This window comes from Diabrotica virgifera, chromosome 9 (assembly GCF_917563875.1).
Source record: "Diabrotica virgifera virgifera chromosome 9, PGI_DIABVI_V3a".
Lineage (NCBI taxonomy): Eukaryota > Metazoa > Arthropoda > Insecta > Coleoptera > Chrysomelidae > Diabrotica > Diabrotica virgifera.
In genome coordinates this window covers 35,621,302-35,644,222 of record NC_065451.1, presented here as the reverse complement: position 1 = coordinate 35,644,222, position 22,921 = coordinate 35,621,302, and the positions used below count along the sequence as shown (strand labels likewise).

The following is a 22,921-nucleotide window of genomic DNA, read 5'->3' as shown; positions in this document are numbered from 1 at the left end:
AATCCTTTGTGAATGTTGGCTTACTCGCAGAGAAGTTGCCACTTCCGTCGATTCCTAGCTACTTTCCTCAATCTTCTGAATTTTAAGGCCTTCTTCCACATCATCAACGTCTTCTATTTCTTATGCCCTCTAGGTTTGAGGATACCAATATTTTCGTGTAGATATTATCTGACATACTAGCAACGTATCCAGCCCATTTTAGTTTCTGTAATTTAATAAAGTTCACAACAGATGCATCTGTGTATAGCTGGTATAATTCAAAGATTTATCATACAGAACAAGTAAAAACTTCGTTTGTATAATGGTATAAAAAGTTTATTAAAAAACTATTAAAAAAGTCATCCAAAAGGATTCGCAAAACGTTTTCGATCTAGATCAGATCATCTTCAGTGCCTAGAACGAAGTATTTCCACGTTAGAATGAATGCAAAAGGTAAAAATTATGACTAGTTCGAAAAAGGTGGATAGTACTTACGTTCTGCTTAGTAGATGAAACTAGCAACCTTATAGAATAGGTGACATCGAGAAATATGATTTACATGTTGAAAAACTGATGTTAGTAGCGACTCTAAGTCGATGTTAAAAGATAAATTTAAGAGTGCTCAAAGGGTAACATGATTCACTGCTCGATAATAACGTGTGGTTCTTGCCAGTTCAATTGACACAGACCAAAAAGAGTATAGGAGATGACAATCTATTTATCAGACTGAAGTGACATAACAAGACAGGTAGTCAATTTTTGGTTATGAATTTAAAAATATGGTAGTTTATGAATTTAAATTATAATAAATTAGATTCTATTGTAAAAGTCTAAAAGGCAACTCTCTGTTACACATAGAACTGTTATTATTGTTATGTTAATAAAAATGCTATTCATAGTAAAGTCAATGACGTCATTGATGACAGTTTAAAAAAGAAGACGAAAGTTTAATATAGTTTGAAATAAAAAGAGAAATGAAAATACTTGTAATGTAAACAACTTATAGACGGAAAAATATAAGATACATAGTAATGTTGTAAAAGATGAAAGGAGTAATGTTGGTTGCCTAATATTGAGGTTGTAACGGTTAACAAAACATTGTTAAGAAAATTTATTAGATTAATGACGTCATTGACTTTACTATGAAAAGCATTTTTATTAACATAATAATAACAGTTCTTTCTGTAACAGAGAGTTGCCTTTCAGACTTTTACAATAGAATCTAATTTATTCTAATTTAAATTCCACTTTAATACAGTTATTAACATCCATTCAACTTAACTAATAATTTAAATTCATAAACTACAATATTTTTAAATTCATAACCAAAAATTGACTACCTGTCTTGTCATGTCACTTCAGTCTGATAAATAGATTGTCATCTCCTATACTCTTGTTGGTCTGTGTCCATTGAACTGGCAAGAACCACACGTTATTATCGAGCAGTGAATCATGTTGCCCTTTGAGCACTCTTAAATTTATCTTTTAACATCGACTTAAGAGTCGCTACTGACATCAGTTTTTCAACATGCAAATCATATTTCTCGATGTCACCTATTCTATAAGGTTGCTAGTTTAATCTACTAAGCAGAACGTAAGTATTATCCACATTTTTCCTTTAACTAGTCATAATTTTTACCTTTTGCATTCATTCTAACGTGGAAATACTTCGTTCTAGGCACTCGAGATGATCTGATCTAGATCGAAAACGTTTTGCGAATCCTTTTGGGTGACTTTTTAATAGTTTTTCAATAAACTTTTTATACCATTGTACGAACGAAGTTTTTACTTGTTCTGTATGATTTTTAATTATGGTATACAGCCAGCTACTGGGATTTTACCATTGATTTTTTTTTCAAAGATTTATCTTCGACGCCATAGACCTTTTCATTTCTAGCTACAGGAATTTTATTTTCCTCGTGGATTTTTTCATTTACGGCCAAAAAATCATTATAAGATACCAAGTCTCTCGTCGTTTTGGAATAAAGTCCATGTTTCAGTCACACATCAAAATGTGTGTTTATTTGTTAGATGTTTTTGAAAACCATGGAGAGTTCCGTTTGCTATTGCTATGCGTCTTTTTATTTCGCCGCTTGTCGTGTTTATTATTGTATTTACTAGCAATCCAGTGTATTGTCATTACAGGTTATGGGCCCATATAAGTCTTTAAATATAATAAAGAACACATTCGATATTGATCTTTCGAATGGCACCAATTATTCCGCACTTTTAAAATTCTTTTCTTTTCCCATTCATTCATTTGTCATAAGTGTGTACAACATATATATCAGCCTTTCTCAACATTTGTATAGGTTTACCTATACATACATTATTGAAATCAGTAGACAACAAAGTATAAACATATAAATGATAAAATATAGAAACATAAATATGTAAGAGACTGATGTAATTCTTACCCACAGTGTCTGCCCATGACTTCCATAATAAATGTACGTTGATGAGAATAAGCAGTACTAACGATAGCATCAATGGCCTCAATGATCCTAAAACACATTTTACAATAAAAATAATACATTGTACATTGGGTTAAAGAACTATATTAAAGATTTTTTTAATAAAAACTGTAAACTCAGTTAGTCCAGAGTTTGTAATATAATTTTACTTTTGAAATATATAAAATAGATGTTAATTTGCTCTGTATATGTGGAGTCTCATATTGGATATCAACTAGTTTATTTACAGAATTATTTAATATTCCATGAAGACAAACTTCTCCAAATATACTACTACTCCGTGGCGTTACAACCCTTCATGGGTTTTAGCCGGCTCGACAACAGGCTTCCATTCCTTTCTGTCTTAGGCAATCGCCATTCCATTCTCCATGCCCATAGCTTTCAGGTCTCCTGCTATATTATCCCGCCACCGAAGTCGAGGACAGCCACGTTGTCTTCTTCCCATACCAGCCTTACTATTCTTTCGTCAGAATATATTCTAAGGTATCTTGCCATTGAAGTCTTCTGGACTTTATTTCTTTTATTTTGGTATACAGTAATGAGCCGCAGAATATCTAATAACCGGCAAAATAGCACAAAAGATGGAAAACGTATTAAGTTGTATAAAAAGAAATTAAACTAGTCGAGCTGGGAAATTTAGCGATATTAACCTATACATTTACATTATATTGATTGTTTTCCACCTTTAGATGTATCACATGAGTCTGGCAACTATCACTGTCACAGTGACAGTTTTCGTTGACATACTCCTCTGATACGTGTAAAGGTGGGAAACAATCAATATAATGTAGATTTATAGGTTAATATGACTAAACTTCCCAGCTCGACTAGTTTCATTTCTTTTATCTCACAACTTAATACGTTTTCCATCTTTTGTGCTATTTTGCAGGTTATTAGCGCGCTCTTCACTGTAGTTCTTCAAGCTCTTTTTTAGTTCTTATGCTATATTGTCCTGCTGCTTCATTAAGCACAGGCCCAAAGATCTTTCTTAGGATCTTTTTCCAAAAACGTAGTTTCTCTTCATTTGCCTTTGTTTTCGTCCATGTTTTGCTACTATACATCACTACGGGTCATATGATTGTTTTATACAGTTGTATCTTTGTACAGTAGACTCCCGTAAGTTCGGCCACCTCGGGACTGGACCCTAGGCCGAACTTAAAAGTGGCCGAACTAACCGATGCCTACCTAACAAATGCCCATTTATTGTTTGTACAGATCTAGCAAACACAAAACACTTGCACATTCTGTAGAATACAACATAGAGAGATACTCTGACACATATTTAACACAGATGAAAGACAGAAGGTTACAAAGCACTACAAAACAAAGTTGCAGAACTGTAAGTAGGACTAATAAAATTTAAAAATATTACTAGACATTGGTGGTTTGGATTCGTAAACACTTAAAAAATCTGCTATTTTTTTCTTTTTTAATGATTTTTTATGTTCAAAGTCAAGCCACTTTTTAATAAACAATATATCGATGGCAGTTGCTTCTTTTTGCTGTTTGATATAGGTAGCTGCCAGTTTCAAAGCTGCTTTATCTTCAACGTGGCTTATTTTATTTTCTTCATCTTCCTCTTCTATCTAAGCAGCATCTGCGTCGTTATCTTTCTCATTTTCCTGGCGAATGGCACACTCGGCGATTTCGTCGTAGTTCAAAACCTTGTTGTGTAGCTTCTTTTCAAACTTGATCCACTCCAAAACATCTTCTTCAACAATGGGACCACAGTTCGGTAGTTGCTGAAGGGCATGTAATAGTGCTGCATTGTCATCAGGTTCGTTAACAAGAATGTTGTTTGGCTCATCTACTGTTATGTTTGCTGAGTCAATCTTATTTTCTATATTTGGCCAAAGTCTTTTCCAAGATTTTAACAACATAAACGTGGAAACTCTCCCAATGTATTATCGGTCGCAGAAATCAGCGTGGATGGACACATTTGTTCAGGGAATAGTTCGCTTACTAATTTGTTCCCAAAGTAAAAAAATATTTGACAAAATTAAAACTGCCCATCAAAGCACTTCTACTTCCTGACAACGCCCTTACTCACCAGGAAGATATTCAGTGTGACGATGAAAAAGAAGTTAAACTGCTGTTCCCAGTCTTCAACAGCCGATAGATCAAGGGGCCACTAAGTGCTTCCAGAGGAAGTACCGCCGAAAACTGCGATGACAATGACAAATAGGGGTCATTGTGGATGCTCGAAGCATTTGAACACAAGGCGACCGTTATCGTCTCTTTGGTGACTTTAAACTCCGCAGCAGATGTTTCTTTCGGGGTGCAAAGTTTTTTCTGGGCAGAAGTTTAAAATTTAACCCAGGTTCGTAGACGTTGTCTATTTGCTCTGGGCTCAAGTTTAGGTCACCGATGATTTTTAAAAATCTTGCACAAAAATTGGTGGCCGCTACAGGCAGAGGGCCGGCCGGACTAAGCGGAGACCGAACTAACCGAGGCCGAACTTACGGGAGTCTACTGTATGTCTTGTTATTGCTGTTTTAAGATACTCCAAATGTGGCAAGAATATTATGTTTATATGGGATTAGCCACAGTTGATTTTCAAAAATGATTCAGAACAGTTTCGGAACCAGACAGTACTGTACTATTAACACTGATTAGTTGAAAAATATATCACTAAAATCAGAACCAAGAAGTTAAAGAGATATTGGCCAATATTCACACGACTAGTTTATATGGAATTAGTAAATTCATTTATCTTCTCTAAAAGCAAGTCAATAAATAAAATATTAATTTATTAGATTTTTGTGATCTGTAGCCCTACCCAAAACACCACGTGCGAACTTCTGCAAGGACCACCGACTAATAAGCCTAATGCGTCACGTTATAAAACTTTTCTTGAGAATACTACACACTAGATTATTTAAGAAAGTAAAAAATGAATAACCATTTTCAATTTCGTTGCAACACGAAACTACAGCCGCATCATTATTTTCAAGATCTGTCTCATCGATTATGAGAAAGCATTGGATAATGTAAAACACGAACTGATGATAAAATACCTACAAGAGTTGGGATTGGACGCCAAAGACATAAGAATTATCGCCAATCTATATTGGAACCAGATGTCATTTCTCACTTAAAAAAGGAGTAAGGCAAGGTTGTTTACTATCTCCAGTGTTGTTCAATTTATATGTCGAAAAAGCATTCATAGAGGCAGTAGCAGACTCTAATAAGGGTATTAAAGTTAACGGCATATTTATTAATATTATCCGGTAGGCCGATGACACAGCGATAGTGGCAGATACCATCGAAGATCTTCAATGCCTTTTAAATGATCCAAATCTTGCAAGTGAAGCTCGGGGTTTGAAAATGAATACCAAGAAGACAAAAACAATGATTATAAGTAGAAATAATAACCCCACCCAAAGATATATCTGAACGAGAGTTCTATCTACTACTGAAATTACATATCAAACAACTTTTATTCGTTAAACAGATTGGTGAAGGTTGTTCTTATAGTCATAGTCATACTTTATTGATCCTTTAAGACATTAAAAAAATGTATAGGATATGTCAATACAGAATTCAGTATAAAAACATTCATGTGTGTAATACACTATTCAAGTGTAACAAAATTGACAAAACATAAAATATATAAAATAACATTTTTACAAGTAAAATATGAAGCTACTGCAGATTGTCCTCAAGATATTCATTTATAGAATAGTATGCTTTTCTAAAGAGTAAATCTTTAACATTTTTTTAATTTAGTGGAAAGTGGTATTTCTTTCAAAGTTTTTGGCAAATGATTTTACAAGGTCAGTCCCATATATCTGAAGCAATTTTGAAATTTCGATGTTCTGTGTTTAGGAACTCGTAAAGATTCAACATTTCTTGTATTGTAATAGTGATTGTCTGAATTTACTGGAAATGTATTGATTTCCTCTTTTACATAAAGTAAACATTTATACAGCGTGTCTACTTAAGTTGGAAACATATGGGAAACTTTTTTATTATTAATTTTACGAAAAAAAGTTATTCTTTATAAAAAGTTCTGCATGCCCCAAAACCTAAGATTCAATCATCAGATATCAAATTTTCTCAATATTATACGAGGTATGTCAAAAAATATGAATTTCGGTCAAGGGTAAAGTACCTTTATTTCTCTCAATATCGAAAATTCTTATGACAAAAAGTTGTTTGGAATTAAAAACTAAGATCAAATATGCAAGTACATGCTTCTAATTGAAATAAAAATTTTTTCTCAAATTTATGGATACCCAACATCGTTTTTAAATATTACAAATATGATAACTCGTTTATTATTCATTTGACGAAAAAAAGTTATTCTTTATAAAAAGCTTTTCATGGTCTAAAATCTAAGACACAACCAATATATATGAACTTTTATTAATTTTATACGAGGTGTGTCAAAAAATATGAAATTCGCTCAAGATTATAGTACCTTTATATTTCACAATATTTCAATTAGAAGGATGTAATTCCATATTGAAACATAGTTTTAAATTCTAAACAACTTTTTTAATAACGGTTTTCAATATTGTGAAAAATAAAGGTACTTTACTCTTGAGTGAAATTCATATTTTTTGACATACCTCGTATAAAATTAATAAAATGTGATATCTGATGGTTGCATCTTCGGTCTTAGGACATAAAGAGCTTTTTATAAAGAATACCTTTTTTTCTGAAAAGTAATAATAAAAGAGTTATCGTATGTGTTATAAATAAAAACGAAGTTAGTATCAATAAATTTGAGAACAATTTGGAAAATATTTTTTTCCCATTAGAAGCATGTAATTGCATATTTGATCTTAGTTTTTATTTTCAAACAACTTTTCATAATAAGAATTTTCAATATTGAGAGAAATAAAGTTACTTTACTCTTGAACGAAGTTCATATTTTTTTACATACCTCGTATAATATTGACAAAATTTGATATCTGATGATTGAATCTTAGGTTTAAGAGCATGCAGAACTTTTTATAAAGAATAACTTTTTTTCGTAAAATGAATAACAAAAAAGTTTCCCATATGTTTCCAACTTAAGTAGACACGCTGTAGATATATAGGGTGTTTCATTAATAATTGTCCATATAGTAACTGGAGAAACCTTAGCACAAAATACAAAGATCTAACCTAAAACACTTAAATAAAATGTGGTTCCTTACTGAGTTACATGGTGTTTTATCTAAAAATTTAAAAGCTATTTTTGCTCAGCATTTTAAAACTATTCGACGTATCCTTTTTATACTTGGCAGAAAGTGCGACTACTAGACACCCTACTAGTGATATACAATACTTTCTACGTAAATAATATACTCTTCATTGGTAATGATAAAGTCTTTAGTTTTCGAGATATTTGAAGTTAAATATGAAACGGCACAGTTATTTTGATTAATTTATGATATGATTCATCTGATTAAAATTTAAAAATTATTTGTACCCAGTACTTTAAAACTATTTGGCGTATCCTTATCATACTTGTCAGAAAGTGTAGGTACTGTACACCCTACTAAATTAAGATAAATAAACGTTTCTAGCTACTACCAGAGGCGTACGACAGGGGATAGTAGCTGGTTGACCCTTCCCAAATTCTACGCCACTGATGAAATTGCTATTTTAGTGTAATTTTTTGATTTTGCAACACTTTTTATGTGAATAATATACTCTTCATTCGTAACGATAAAATGATTAGTTTTCGAGATAATTGAAATTAAAAATGAAGCGACATAATACACTGATCAAAATAATCGTGTCGTTTCATTTTTAACTTCAAATATCTCGAAAACTAATGACTTTATCGATACGAATGAAGAGTATATTATTTTCATAGAAAGTATTGGAGAATCCAAACTTCCCCCATTGGGGAAACCCATTCACTTTCCCCCGTCGTACGCCTCTGGCAATAGCCATAAACGTTTGTTTAACATAATTTAGTAGTTTGTACAGTACCTATACTTCCTGCCAAGTATGAAAAGTATACGTCGAATAGTTTTAAAATGCTGAGCAAAAATATTTTTTAAATTTTTAGATAAAACACCCTGAACTCAGTAAGAAACCACATTTTATTTAAGTGTTTTAGGTTAAATCTTCGTATTTTGTGCTAAGGCTTCTCCAGTTAATATATGGACAATTATTAATGAATCACCCTGTATAGGCAGTAGAAAGTTAAAATTTGATGTCAAAATAAAAATTGGTTTACACGATTGTTGATAATCCAAATTAAAAATTTTACGGAAAATTTTTTGTTTTTTGGGTAATGAACACTTTGTTACTATCTATTGAATTCCCCCACAAAATTACATTATAGCACATGAGGCTGTAAGCAAGGCTATAATAAACATTCATTAATGCTGAGATAAGTAGTGTGTTTTTAATTCTAGATATAGCATAAAAAGCTTTATTCAATTTCATGTTCACTGAATTCACTTGTTCTGACCATTTGAGATTACAATCAATGAACACACCCAAAAACTTTGTAGAGTGAGTAGAAGATAACATATTGTTTCTATCATGGATGGTTAAGATAGAGTCATTGGTAGATGAGTTTTATGAATGAAAATAAATGATGTCCGTCTTATCAATGTTTAATATTAATCTGTTGGTATTACACCAGCGTATAAAGCAGTCAACAACAGTCTGCATTGTCATTTTAAATTCCTCGAGTGTACGTGCAGAGACTATTAACGAGGTATCATCAGCAAATATTGATATTATAAGTGCCCTTATGTGATCTGGTAGGTCGTTAATAAAAATTAGGAATAATAATGGTCCCAGCACGGATCCCTGTGGTACTCATTTATTTGTCGTGTATGATTCTGAGCTTGATTCTTTAATTTTAACAACACTCTTCCTGTCACTTGAGAAATTTATTACCCATTCTAGAAATATCCCTCTAAAACCAACGTTACATAATTTATTGCAAATATATGTTATGTCTAAGCAGTCAAAAGCTCGTGATAGATCAAAAAATAGATAAATATATTGGATAGCTCGTGATAGATATATTGGATCCTCTACTAATAAATTCGTATGGGCGTTACCATAATATAGGTGTTAATGTGTTAATTATAGAATATCACCCAACTTGACATAAAAATTAAAGGAACTTACCTGTGCAAAGCACTGTCAGTACCAATGGTCATGTCAGTTCCACAAAAATCATTATCTATAGATCCGACTAAACCGACGATCTGTAAGTTTTTGTTTTTGTCTCGAAGTTCTGGAGTGATCTGGCCGCCGGAAAGAAGCTCGTCCAATAGGCTGCTCCATTCTTGACGGAATAAATCGGCTCCAGTTAAACTACCATCTCCTCCGATTACAACAAGATGGTTGATACCACGATCAACCAGATTTTTGGCAGCTTTCAAACGACCTGCTCGCTCCCTACAATAAACATTATTTTTAGATGTCTACAACTGAGTTGTACAGTTATATTAAAAAAAAAAGGGTACAAGTATTAGAAAGGGAAGTTAACGTCATCCTATTTGTGTACAACCGGCTGGGATTTTTGGAGGTTATCAAATGTCATAAGTGATCAAACATGCAACTCATAGACGTCAAAGACGTTTAATTTGATAGAAGGTTTAACGTTACGTACAATAAAAAATTAATATGCCTCGTCATTTAAGTGAGATTGAAAAGGCTCAAATAATTACGAAAATGGAAGAAGGATGGTCAATTCGTGCGCTAGCAAATTTCTATAATAGAAATTTGAAAACAATCTTCAGAATTAAGCAACGATGGGTCCAACAACAATCATTAAAAAGAAAAGTTGGTTAAGGCGTTCCAAAGTATCCGCTCCTCAACAAGATGCTGTTTTAGTTCAATTCTTAAGAGATAATCCATTTGCGACGTCGAAGGATTCAAGGATTCATACGGGATTTCCTGGTGCCCAACCTACTGTAAGCAGAAGGATCAATGAATCTGAATTAAAAAACCGACCAGCTGCTAAAAAACCATTAGTAACTGTTGAACATTGGCAAGCAAGAGTAATATTTGCACTAAACTATATTTACCGCAACCCACAATTTTGGAACGTCATTTTTACTGATGAAAAGACTTTTCAGTCAACCTATAACGGTCAAATCCGTGTTTATCGTCCAGCCAATACTAGGTTTGAAGAACGATATATTCACTCTCATAATAAATCTGGACGTTTTTCTGTAAATGTATGGGGTTGGATTAGTATACATGGACCTGGTGTTTGTTGGCGATTAGAGGGAAGATTTACTGCCGACAATTACATTAACGTTTTGGAACACGTAATGCTCCCTTCTATTGAGCAATTGTATCCTAATAATACTTTTATATATCAACAAGATAATTGTTCAGTCCACACTGCCCATGCCGTAAGGAATTGGTTTCAAACGCAAAACCTGGAAGTATTGCCATGGCCTGTGCACAGTCCAGATATAAATCCGATTGAAAACATTTGGGGCATAATTGTTAAAAAAATATATAAAAGAAATTTTATGCCACAAAATTCAGATCAATTGTGGGATACAATCTTAGAGTGCTGGGAAGATCTTGATCCAAATATGATATCTAATATAATTCAAAGTATGCCAAATAGACTAAATAAAGTTATAGAAGCAGACGGTTCTATCACCAAATACTAAATTCTATTTGTAACAGTCATTAAAATTATTCTTTATATAATTGTTGAATAAATGGTTTCGTCTAATTAATGCTCAACGCCAATGATTTATATTTTTAATAACCTGTGACATTTGATAACCTCCAAAAATCCCAGCCGGTTTTACACAAATAGGATGACGTTAACTTCTCTTTCTAATACTTGTACCCTTTTTTTTTGAATATAACTGTACATACTTAGTTGTTTTAGATGTCTACAAGTTAAGCTAATGCAGATGCATCAATAATTCTATCGTGCTATATATAAGGGGATCGATACACAGTTTCTGCTCCAATGCTATTTAAATGGGATTCATTTTTTTCAAATCCTGAGAAAACTAATAAGTATTTTTGAAAAATTTAAACGCAGAATGAAAGATTACGTTCTTACCGAGGGCCGAAAGTCCCTTAAAACTTCTATAATGTTTGGTTTATTAAGTTACAGTGGTGAAAAACGAAGAGAAAATGTAGTGTTATTTTTAAATTCGAATATCTCATTCAAACAAAACTTGTTATTTATTCTAAGGGACTTTCGGCCCTCGACAATAATTTAGTCTTTCATTCTGCGTTTAAATTTTTTAAAAATATTTATTAGTTTTTTTAGGATTCGAAAAAAATGGAGTCCGTGGTAATATTTTCCAAATCGAACATTCGCTATACCCTATTCCACGAATAGACGCCTGTGTTGGATTATTTCGACAACGAATATTTTATTGTGCAAAATATGAAGAACGAAAATAAATTGCAAATTACATTGCTGTTTATCGGAATAATTATTAGAGCCATTTACTTTCGTACTTCTTATGTTGCACACTGAAATATTCGTTGTCGCGATTATCCAAAACAGGCGTATGTTGGTGGAATGAACCATATCTTTGTCATACAACGCACTGAGTCGAATAGAATATGGTGACAAGACAGTGACAATTTTAAATATTTGACATGGCATCGGGAATATTTTGAGTTGTTGATTAAATAATATTGATAGTGTATTTGATAAATAATTGATGACGTGAACTTAAGGCCATCGGTACATAATTAGCAAATATTTTACGGCTATCCCTACTTTTTCTGTCTTTACACGGCAAATTACATGTAGTAAAATTCACACTGGTATGGATATGTAAGCATTACTAGAATGTCATTCTACTTGACAATGTCATTATTAACTTTAAAGAGATGGCTTTTGAATGTTCTTGGATAACTGTTATTTTTATAATTGCAAATTATTAATTCAGTTAATAAATGTGATAATTTTCTCACTAACTATGTATTCAGTGATTGTAATAATTTATATGTACAACAAAAACTAATACTCAATCGAGAAAAGAGGAAAAGTGTTTAAGTGATTTTTTAATAATATATTGTTACCGTGACCCGTCAAAATAGCCCGGTCAAAACAGCCCCGTCAAAAAAGCCCCGTCAAAATAGCCCGAACACAAAATAGCCTCGACAAAATAGCCCGCAAACAAAATAGCCCCGACAAAATAGATCGCACACAAAATAGCCCCGGTCAAAACAGCCTCTTATAAACAATTACATAATTATTTATACAAGGTGTCCAAAAACTTTTTTTTAATTAAAATTATTTGACAAAAAGGAAGAATGTATTTAATTTATTTAATTTAAAATGCATTTTACTGTTGCCCGAAAACAGAAAAAAATGTTTATATCATAAATAAACATTGATTTTCGCTTAACTTAAATGTTCAAACTTCCAAGAGGCAGGGAAGACAGGACTCGAGTTCTCTGAAAAGACCATTTTTTTAATGTGGTTAAGATAAACATCTGAATAGAGGATACCCGAAAACAGAAAAAAATGTTTATATCATAAATAAACATTGATTTTCCCTTAACTTAAATGTTCAAACTTCCAAGAGGCAGGGAAGACAGGACTCGAGTTCTCTGAAAAGACCATTTTTTTTAATGTGGTTAAGATAAACATCTGAATAGAGGATAATTACCATTTCCGAAAAAATGTATTTTTAAGGAATTATTTCATGATGAATTCTGAAGGGAACTTTTTTGTCGGGGCTATTTTGTCGGCACTATTTTGTCGGTGGGCTATTATTCCGTGGCTGTTTTGTCTGCAGGCTATTTTGTCGGAGCTATTTTGTGTGCGGGATATTATGTCGGGGCTATTTTGTCGGAGCTTTTTTGACGGGGCTATTTTGAACATCTTTAATAACAAAATACTTGGATCACAGAATATATTATCCTGATGTATTCTCTGCTTGGATCTTTCACAAATAATACACAATAAATAAATTTTTATTAAGTTCACGTCTTAAATCAATTATTTTTATCAAATACACTATATATAGGCCTTGGGCCCGCATATAGAATTATTATTTATGACCACACCGTTGAAACTTTTTGTACTTGTTATTTTTGTGGAGTCGGACAAATTTTGAGCTTGGCGCATTATGGTAGTGGGGCGTTTGTCTGTCAAGCGGTGACGAAGTTGTCAATTTTATGCAAGAAAAAAATTTATTACCACATTGGTCATTCTATTTTAATCAATGGATTTTATCATATAAACAACGAAAACAATTTTGTCGGACAAAAATATTGGGGCATATGACGCGTCGGACACGCTAAATATGTCAAATTTATGAAAATAATAAATTTATTACCACATGGATAATTTTAACGGTATCTACCATAAAACATTTTTACAATAATGTGGTAACCTTGTCGGACAATTTTCACGGGGCATATGCGCAGTCGGACGCGCCGAAGATGTCAATTTCCTGAAATTTTTTTATTTACAACCATTTTTCCGACAACATTAGTAGGTTATAAGTAATTATATTCTTAATCAAAAAATCAAAGTGTCGGACAAAAATATTGGGGCAACTCGACAGTCGGACAAAAAATTTAATTTTTATTAGTAAAGTATACTTTCAAATTATGCTGGGTTCGTGCATCCCTTATCTTTACAACCATTTTTCCGACAAAAGTAGTAGGTTACAAGTAATTATATTCTTAAACAAAAAATGTAATTCTCTGACAAAAATGTTGGGGCAAACGAACAGAAAACTTAATTCTTTTAGGCTATCGACGAGGAGGTATTATCAAAAAAAAAAAAATTTAAAACAGTGTTTCTCGGTTACTTTTGAATCGATTTAGCTGAAAATTGCTACACACACTAAGTAAAGCATTTAAAAGGGTATGACGTAGATCGGAACCCAAAATTTTCTTAAAAAATTTTCCGACAAGAGGGAAAATTTTAGAAAAATTGTGATCTGATAATTTGTGTATATACTCCTTGAACAACGACAAACATCGTTCTCTATTTTTTCTCGAATTAAAAAAAAATTTTTCAGCACATGTATCAGGTTATAAGTAGTTATATTCCAAATCAAAAAATCTAAGTGCCCGACATAAATAGTGGGGCACATCCAAATTCGGACAAAAAATTTAATTTTTATTAATAAACTATACTTTTAAATTATTCCGGGTTCGTGCATCCCTTATCTTTACAACCATTTTTCCGACAAAAGTAGTAGGATACAAGTAATTATACTCTTAAACAAAAAATGTAATTGTCTGACAAAAATGTTGGGACAAACGAACAGGAAACTTAATTCTTTTAGGCTATGGACGAGGAGGTATTATCCAAAAATATTTTAAAACAGTTTTTCTCGGTTATTTTTGAATCGATTTAGCTGAATATTGGTACACACACTAAGTAAAACATTTAAAAGGGTATGACGTAGAGCTGTACCCAAAATTTTTCCAAAAAAATTTCGGACAAGAGGGAAAATTTTAGAAAAATTGTGATCTGATATTTGCGTACATACTCCTTGAACAACGACAAACATCGTTCTGTAGTTTTTTTTCCAATTAAAAAAAAATTCCGACACAAGTATCAGGTTATAAGTAGTTATATTCTAAATCAAAAAATCTAAGTGTCCGACAAAAATATTGGGTCAAATCCAAAGTCGGACAAAAAATTTAATTTTTATTAATAAACTGTCTTTTAAACAATACTGGGTTCGTGCAACCCTTACCTTTAAAACCATTTTTCCGACAACATTAGTAGGTTATAAGTAATTATATTCTTAATCAAAAAATCAAAGTGTCGGACAAAAATATTGGGGCAACTCGACAGTCGGACAAAAAATTTAATTTTTATTAGTAAAGTATACTTTCAAATTATGCTGGGTTCGTGCATCCCTTATCTTTACAACCATTTTTCCGACAAAAGTAGTGGGTTACAAGTAATTATATTCTTAAACAAAAAATGTAATTGTCTGACAAAAATGTTGGGGCAAACGAACAGAAAACTTAATTCTTTTAGGCTATCAACGAGGAGGTATTATCAAAAAAAAATTTAAAACAGTGTTTCTCGGTTACTTTTGAATCGATTTAGCTGAAAATTGGTACACACGCTAAGTAAAGCATTTAAAAGGGTATGACGTAGATCGGAACCCAAAATTTTCTTAAAAAATTTTCCGACAAGAGGGAAAATTTTAGAAAAATTGTGATCTGATAATTTGTGTACATACTCCTTGAACAACGACAAACATCGTTCTGTATTTTTTTCTCGAATTAAAAAAAAAATTTTAGCACATGTATCAGGTTATAAGTAGTTATATTCCAAATCAAAAAATCTAAGTGTCCGACAAAAATATTGGGGCAAATCCAAAGTCAGACAAAAAATTTAATTTTTATTGATAAACTATACTTTTAAATTATGCTGGGTTCGTGTATCCCTTATTTTTACAACCATTTTTCCGACAAAGGTAGTAAGCTACAAGTAATTATATTCTTAAACAAAAAATGTAATTGTTTGACAAAAATCTTGGGGCAAACGAACAGAAAACTTAATTCTTTTAGGCTATCGACGAGAAAGTAATATCAAAAAATTTTAAAAGAGTTATCTCGGTTATTTTTGAATCGATTTAGCTCAAAATTGGTACACACACTAAGTAAAATATTTAAAAGGGTATAACGTAGAGCTGTACCCAAAATTTTCTTAAAAAATTTTCCGACAAGAGGGAAAATTTTAGAAAAATTGTGATCTGATATTTGCTTACATACTCCTTGAACAACGACAAACATCCTTCTGTAGTTTTTTTTTCAATTCAAAAAAAATTGCCGACACAAGTATCAGGTTATAAGTAGTTATATTCCAAATCAAAAAATCTAAGTGTCCGACAAAAATATTGGGTCAAATCCAAAGTCGGACAAAAAATTTAATTTTTATTAATAAACTGTCTTTTAAACAATACTGGGTTCGTGCAACCCTTACCTTTAAAACCATTTTTCCGACAACATTAGTAGGTTATAAGTAATTATATTCTTAATCAAAAAATCAAAGTGTCGGACAAAAATATTGGGGCAACTCGACAGTCGGACAAAAAATTTAATTTTTATTAGTAAAGTATACTTTCAAATTATGCTGGGTTCATGCATCCCTTATCTTTACAACCATTTTTCCGACAAAAGTAGTATGTTACAAGTAATTATATTCTTAAACAAAAAATGTAATTGTCTGACAAAAATGTTGGGGCAAACGAACAGAAAACTTATTTCTTTTAGGCTATCGACGAGGAGGTATTATCAAAAAAAATTTAAAACAGTGTTTCTCGGTTACTTTTGAATCGATTTAGCTGAAAATTAGTACACACGCTAAATAAAGCATTTAAAAGGGTATGACGTAGATCGGAACCCAAAATTTTCTTAAAAAATTTTCAGACAAGAGGGAAAATTTTAGAAAAATTGTGATCTGATAATTTGTGTACATACTCCTTGAACAACGACAAACATCGTTCTGTATTTTTTCTCGAATTAAAAAAAAAATGTCAGCACATGTATCAGGTTATAAGTAGTTATATTCCAAATCAAAAAATCTAAGTGCCCGACATAAATAGTGGGGCACATCCAAAGTCGGACAAAAAATTTAATTTTTATTAATACACTATACTTTTAAACTATTCTGGGTTCGTGCAACCCTTATCTTTACAACCATTTTTCCGACAAAAGTAGTAGGTTACAAGTAATTATACTCTTAAACAAAAAATTTAATTGTCTGACAAAAATGTTGGGGCAAACGAACAGGAAACTTAATTCTTTTAGGCTATGGACGAGGAGGTATTATCCAAAAATATTTTAAAACAGTTTTTCTCGGTTATTTTTGAATCGATTTAGCTGAAAATTGGTACACACACTAAGTAAAACATTTAAAAGGGTATGCCGTAGAGCTGTACCCAAAATTTTCCCAAAAAAATTTCGGACAAGAGGGAAAATTTTAGAAAAATTGTGATCTGATATTTGCGTACATACTCCTTGAACAACGACAAATATCGTTCTGTAGTTTTTTTTCTCGAAATAAAAAAAAAATTCCGACACAAGTATCAGGTTATAAGTAGTTATTTTCCAAATCAAAAAATCTAAGTGTCCGACAAAAATATTGGGGCAAATCCAAAGTCAGACAAAAAATTTAATTTTTATTGATAAACTATACTTTTAAATTATGCTGGGTTCGTGTATCCCTTATCTTTACAACCATTTTTCCGACAAAGGTAGTAAGTTACAAGTAATTATATTCTTAAACAAAAAATGTAATTGGTTGACAAAAATCTTGGGGCAAACGAACAGAAAACTTACTAACTTACTACTTTGTAACTTACTACTTTGTCGGAAAAATGGTTGTAAATATATAAGCGATGCACGAACCCAGCATGATTTAAAAGTATAGTTTATTAAATGTAGTAATGAAACACAGACTTACTCACAATCATTTATTATAGTTATTAATATTTATTATAGTTTATTAATAAACATTAAATTTTTTATCCGACTTTGGATTTGCCCCAATATTTTTGTCGGACACTTAGATTTTTTTATTTGGAATATAACTACTTATAACCTGATACTTGTGTCGGAAATTTTTTTTTTGTCAAGAAAAAAAAACTACAGAACGATGTTTGTCGTTGTTCAAGGAGTATGTAAGCAAATATCAGATCACAATTTTTCTAAAATTTTCCCTCTTGTCGGAAAATTTTTTAAGAAAATTTTGGGTACAGCTCTACGTCATACCCTTTTAAATGTTTTACTTAATGTGTGTACCAATTTTGAGCTAAATCGATTCAAAAATAACCGAGAAAACTCTTTTAAAATTTTTTGATATTACTTTCTCGTCGATAGCCTAAAATAATTAAGTTTTCTGTTCGTTTGCCCCAAGATTTTTGTCAAACAATTACATTTTTTGTTTAAGAATATAATTACTTGTAACTTACTACCTTTGTCGGAAAAATGGTTGTAAAGATAAGGGATACACGAACCCAGCATAATTTAAAAGTATGGTTTATCAATAAAAATTAAATTTTTTGTCCGACTTTGGATTTGCCCCAATATTTTTGTCGGACACTTAGATTTTTTGATTTGGAATATAACTACTTATAACCTGATACTTGTGTCGGAAATTTTTTTTTATTTCGAGAAAAAAAACTACAGAACGATATTTGTCGTTGTTCAAGGAGTATGTACGCAAATATCACATCACAATTTTTCTAAAATTTTCCCTCTTGTCCGAAATTTTTTTGGGAAAATTTTGGGTACAACTCTACGTCATACCCTTTTAAATGTTTTACTTAGTGCGTGTACCAATTTTCAGCTAAATCGATTCAAAAATAACCGAGAAAAACTGTTTTAAAATATTTTTGGATAATACCTCCTCGTCCATAGCCTAAAAGAATTAAGTTTCCTGTTCGTTTGCCCCAACATTTTTGTCAGACAATTAAATTTTTTGTTTAAGAGTATAATTACTTGTATCCTACTACTTTTGTCGGAAAAGTGGTTGTAAAGATAAGAGATGCACGAACCCAGAATAGTTTAAAAGTATATTAATAAAAATTAAATTTTTGTCCGACTTTGGATGTGCCCCACTATTTAGGTCGGGCACTTAGATTTTTTGATTTGGAATATAACTACTTATAACCTGATACATGTGCTGAAAATTTTTTTTTTAATTCGAGAAAAAAATACAGAACGATGTTTGTCGTTGTTCAAGGAGTATGTACAAAAATTATCAGATCACAATTTTTTTTCTAAAATTTTCCTTCTTGTCGGAAAATTTTTTAAGAAAATTTTGGGTTCCGATCTTCGTCATACCCTTTTAAATGCTTTACTTAGCGTGTGTACCAATTTTCAGCTAAATCGATTCAAAAGTAACCGAGAAACACTGTTTTAAATTGTTTTTTGATAATACCTCCTCGTCGATAGCCTAAAAGAATTAAGTTTTCTCTTCGTTTGCCCCAACATTTTTGTCAGACAATTACATTTTTTGTTTAAGAATATAATTACTTGTAACCTACTACTTTTGTCGGAAAAATGGTTGTAAAGATAAGGGATGCACGAACCCAGCATAATTTGAAAGTATACTTTACTAATAAAAATTAAATTTTTTGTCCGACTGTCGAGTTGCCCCAATATTTTTGTCCGACACTCTGATTTTTTGATTAAGAATATAATTACTTATAACCTACTAATGTTGTCGGAAAAATGGTTTTAAAGGTAAGGGTTGCACGAACCCAGTATTGTTTAAAAGACAGTTTATTAATAAAAATTAAATTTTTTGTCCGACTTTGGATTTGACCCAATATTTTTGTCGGACACTTAGATTTTTTGATTTAGAATATAACTACTTATAACCTGATACTTGTGTCGGAAATTTTTTTTAATTGGAAAAAAAAACTACAGAACGATGTTTGTCGTTGTTCAAGGAGTATGTAAGCAAATATCAGATCACAATTTTGCAAAAAATTATATTGCCTCGCAGATTTAAAATGCGTTTATCTCGAAAACGGTTGAGTTTAACGAGAAGAATATAGTAACCTTTTTTAAGTATAAATGTTAAGAGAATAAAAGTGTTGATTCAAAAGGTATGTAGAGTGAGAAATAAAACAATTGATCCTATTAAATGAGCGCTGAAAGGCGTATGTGGCGCCCTCTGGATAATATATCATTTTTGGTGGCAAATTTAGATTTATTGTCCCGAAAAACCCCTGCTTACCGAATTTCGTGTTATGATCCCATGCCTGTTAGGAAATATTCAAGAATAAATAAAATAAAAGTTTAACTTTATCACCTTGTATTTCGGTTATTATGAACTTTCGTACTAAGGTAAGTTAGCTTATATCGACCTACTTTAACCTCAGGAATCTAAGGTTAAGCTATGACCCATTCTTTACCAAACACCCTGTATATGTACACTCTGGACCAAAATTAATCAACCACCTTAAAAATGGGTTATTTTTGATGGTTTGTATTTTATAAACCTCTTGTCCGATTTAAGTGATTTTTTCGTAACATTAGCGCCTTATTCTTTAGCAATATCCCTGTAGTAATATTGTCGGTACACACATAATTTTTATTGCAAAGCTAGTGTATGAATCAAACTGTGTTTTTTCTCAAAGTTCGCATCACCCCGTGGAATATTCTAGCATCTATAAAATACTAAAATTAAAACCTAACTATAGCCTCATTCCTTCTCAACATTCAGTTTTTTCATTCATTCGTTTATGTTGGATAATAAAAAAGTTAAGGACTTTAAAAACTAGCCATGTTTTTCATAGACAAAGTGTGTTTTTAAATAAGTATGGCAATAAGGAGTAATTGTGCATGACAAAATAAAGTCAGTTTGCTTTACGAGAAAAACGTATGTCCACAAATGCATCGTTTCCGAGATAGGGGGTGTTGAAGTTTTTCTGACAAACTGACGATTTATTTATTGCTTTAAAACCAGTTGAGATATGCAAATGAAATTTGGTGGGTTTTAAGAAGTAGTTATTGCACATTTTTAACTACAGTTAAGAATTTAATATTCACCATTGGCGCGCATACGGGTAATATGAGCCGAAAAATACGTAATTTAATATGAGGTCAAAAATGTATAAAAATTATTTTTTTTTTAAATTGTACCAAAACGCCCCATTATTTTTGTCTGACAAATGGGTCCAATATGCATTACACATGTAAAAAAACAGTACAAAATAAAAATAACATCTGTGGTAATAAATAAAAAATTTTCAGGAAATTGACATCTTCGGCGCGTCCGACTGCGCATATGCCCCGTGAAAATTGTCCGACAAGGTTACCACATTATTGTAAAAAGGTTTTATGGTAGATACCGTTAAAATTATCCATGTGGTAATAAATTTATTATTTTCATAAATTTTAAGTTATTTTTTGGGTGTAACTACAATGATATTATGCTAAAAATGATGGTGTATCGCATATTTAAAATGCGTTTATCTCGAAAACGGTTGAGTTTAGGAAGATGAAAGAAGTATACCTTTTTTAAGTAAAACTAATAGGAAAATAAAAATTTTAATGTCAAAATTATACAGAGTGAGGGATAAAAAAAATTGAACGTAATAAATGAGTGCTGAAAGGCATATGTGGCGCCCTCTGGGCAATGCATAATTTTTGGTAAGGAATTTAGATTTCTCGACTCAAGAAACCCCCAGATATAAAATTTCATGTTGTTATCTCATACCTATCAGGAAATATTCAATAATAAATAAAAAAAAAGTTTGATTTTGACACCCTGTATCTCGGCTATTATAAACTTTGTACTAAGGTAAGTTAGCTTAAATCGGCCTATTTTAACCTCAGGACCCTGAGGTTAAGCTATGGCCCATTCTTTACCAAACACCCTGTATGCATAAAAATTACTTTTTCTTTTAATTGTACCAAAACGCCCCATTATTTTTGTCCGACAAGTGATCCAATATGCGTTACACATGTAAAAGAACAGTACAAAATAAAAATGACATCTGTGGTAATAAATAAAAAATTTTCAGGAAATTGACATATTCGGCGCGTCCGACTGCGCATATGCCCCGTGAAAATTGTCCGACAAGGTTACCACATTATTGTAAAAAGGTTTTATGATAGATACCGTTAAAATTATCGATGTGGTAATAAATTTATTATTTTCATAAATTTGACATATTTAGCGTGTCCGACGCGTCATATGCCCCAATATTTTTGTCCGACAAAATTGTTTTCGTTGTTTATATGATAAAATCCATTGATTAAAATAGAATGACCAATGTGGTAATAAATTTTTTTCTTGCATAAAATTGACAACTTCGTCACCGCTTGACAGACAAACGCCCCACTACCATAATGCGCCAAGCTCAAAATTTGTCCGACTCCACAAAAATAACAAGTACAAAAAGTTTCAACGGTGTGGTCATAAATAATAATTGTATATGCGGGCCCAAGGCCTAATAGGTACCAATATTATTTAATCAACAACTTAAAATATTCCCGATGCCATGTCAAATATTTAAAATTGTCACTGATTGTCACTGCCTGTCTGACAATATGCTGACAATATTCTATTCGACTGAGTGCGTTGTAAGACAAAGATAGATTTGGAAAATATTACCACGGACATTGGTGTTCATTTTTTTTTGAATATTGAAAAAACCAATAAATATTTTTGAAAAATTTAAACGTAGAATGAAAGATTATTTTTTTACCGAGGGCTGAAAGTCCCTTAGAATGAACAAAAAGTTTCTTTTGAATGAGATATTTGAAATTAAAAATCAGACTAAATTTTCTCTTAGTTTTTCACCCCTGTGACGTATTAAAATAAACATTGTAGAAGTTCTCAGGGACTTTCGGCCCTCGCTAATAACATAATCTTTCATTCTGCGTTTAAATCTTTCAAAAATACTTATTAGTTTTCTCAGGATTCGAAAAAATGAATCCCCATTTGAATAGCATTGCAGCCGAAAATACGTACCCATCCCCTTGAATCAAAATTTTAAGTATTAAAAATTAAGACTAAGTAACACATTGTTTTACGCTCAGGAAGCACAGAAGCA

At 31.7% G+C, this 22,921-nt stretch overlaps 2 protein-coding genes across 9 annotated transcripts in view; one reads left to right on the top strand and one right to left on the bottom strand.

Moving 5' to 3' along the window:
- LOC114330263 (pyruvate dehydrogenase phosphatase regulatory subunit, mitochondrial) overlaps positions 1-22,921 on the top strand; it is a 294,720-nt gene that overhangs the window by 254,181 nt on the left and 17,618 nt on the right. The gene's annotated exons all lie outside the window — the stretch shown is intronic.
- The window catches only part of LOC114330264 (ATP-dependent 6-phosphofructokinase), a 129,062-nt gene that overhangs the window by 95,495 nt on the left and 10,646 nt on the right, over positions 1-22,921 (bottom strand). For all 8 annotated transcript variants that reach the window (XM_050662020.1, XM_050662023.1, XM_050662024.1 and 5 more), the window contains exons 5-6: positions 9,546-9,818; positions 2,397-2,483 (exon numbers count right to left, since the gene is read on the bottom strand). In XM_050662020.1, the coding sequence (XP_050517977.1) occupies positions 2,397-2,483; positions 9,546-9,818 (360 nt within the window). The remainder of the gene's footprint in view (positions 1-2,396; positions 2,484-9,545; positions 9,819-22,921) is intronic.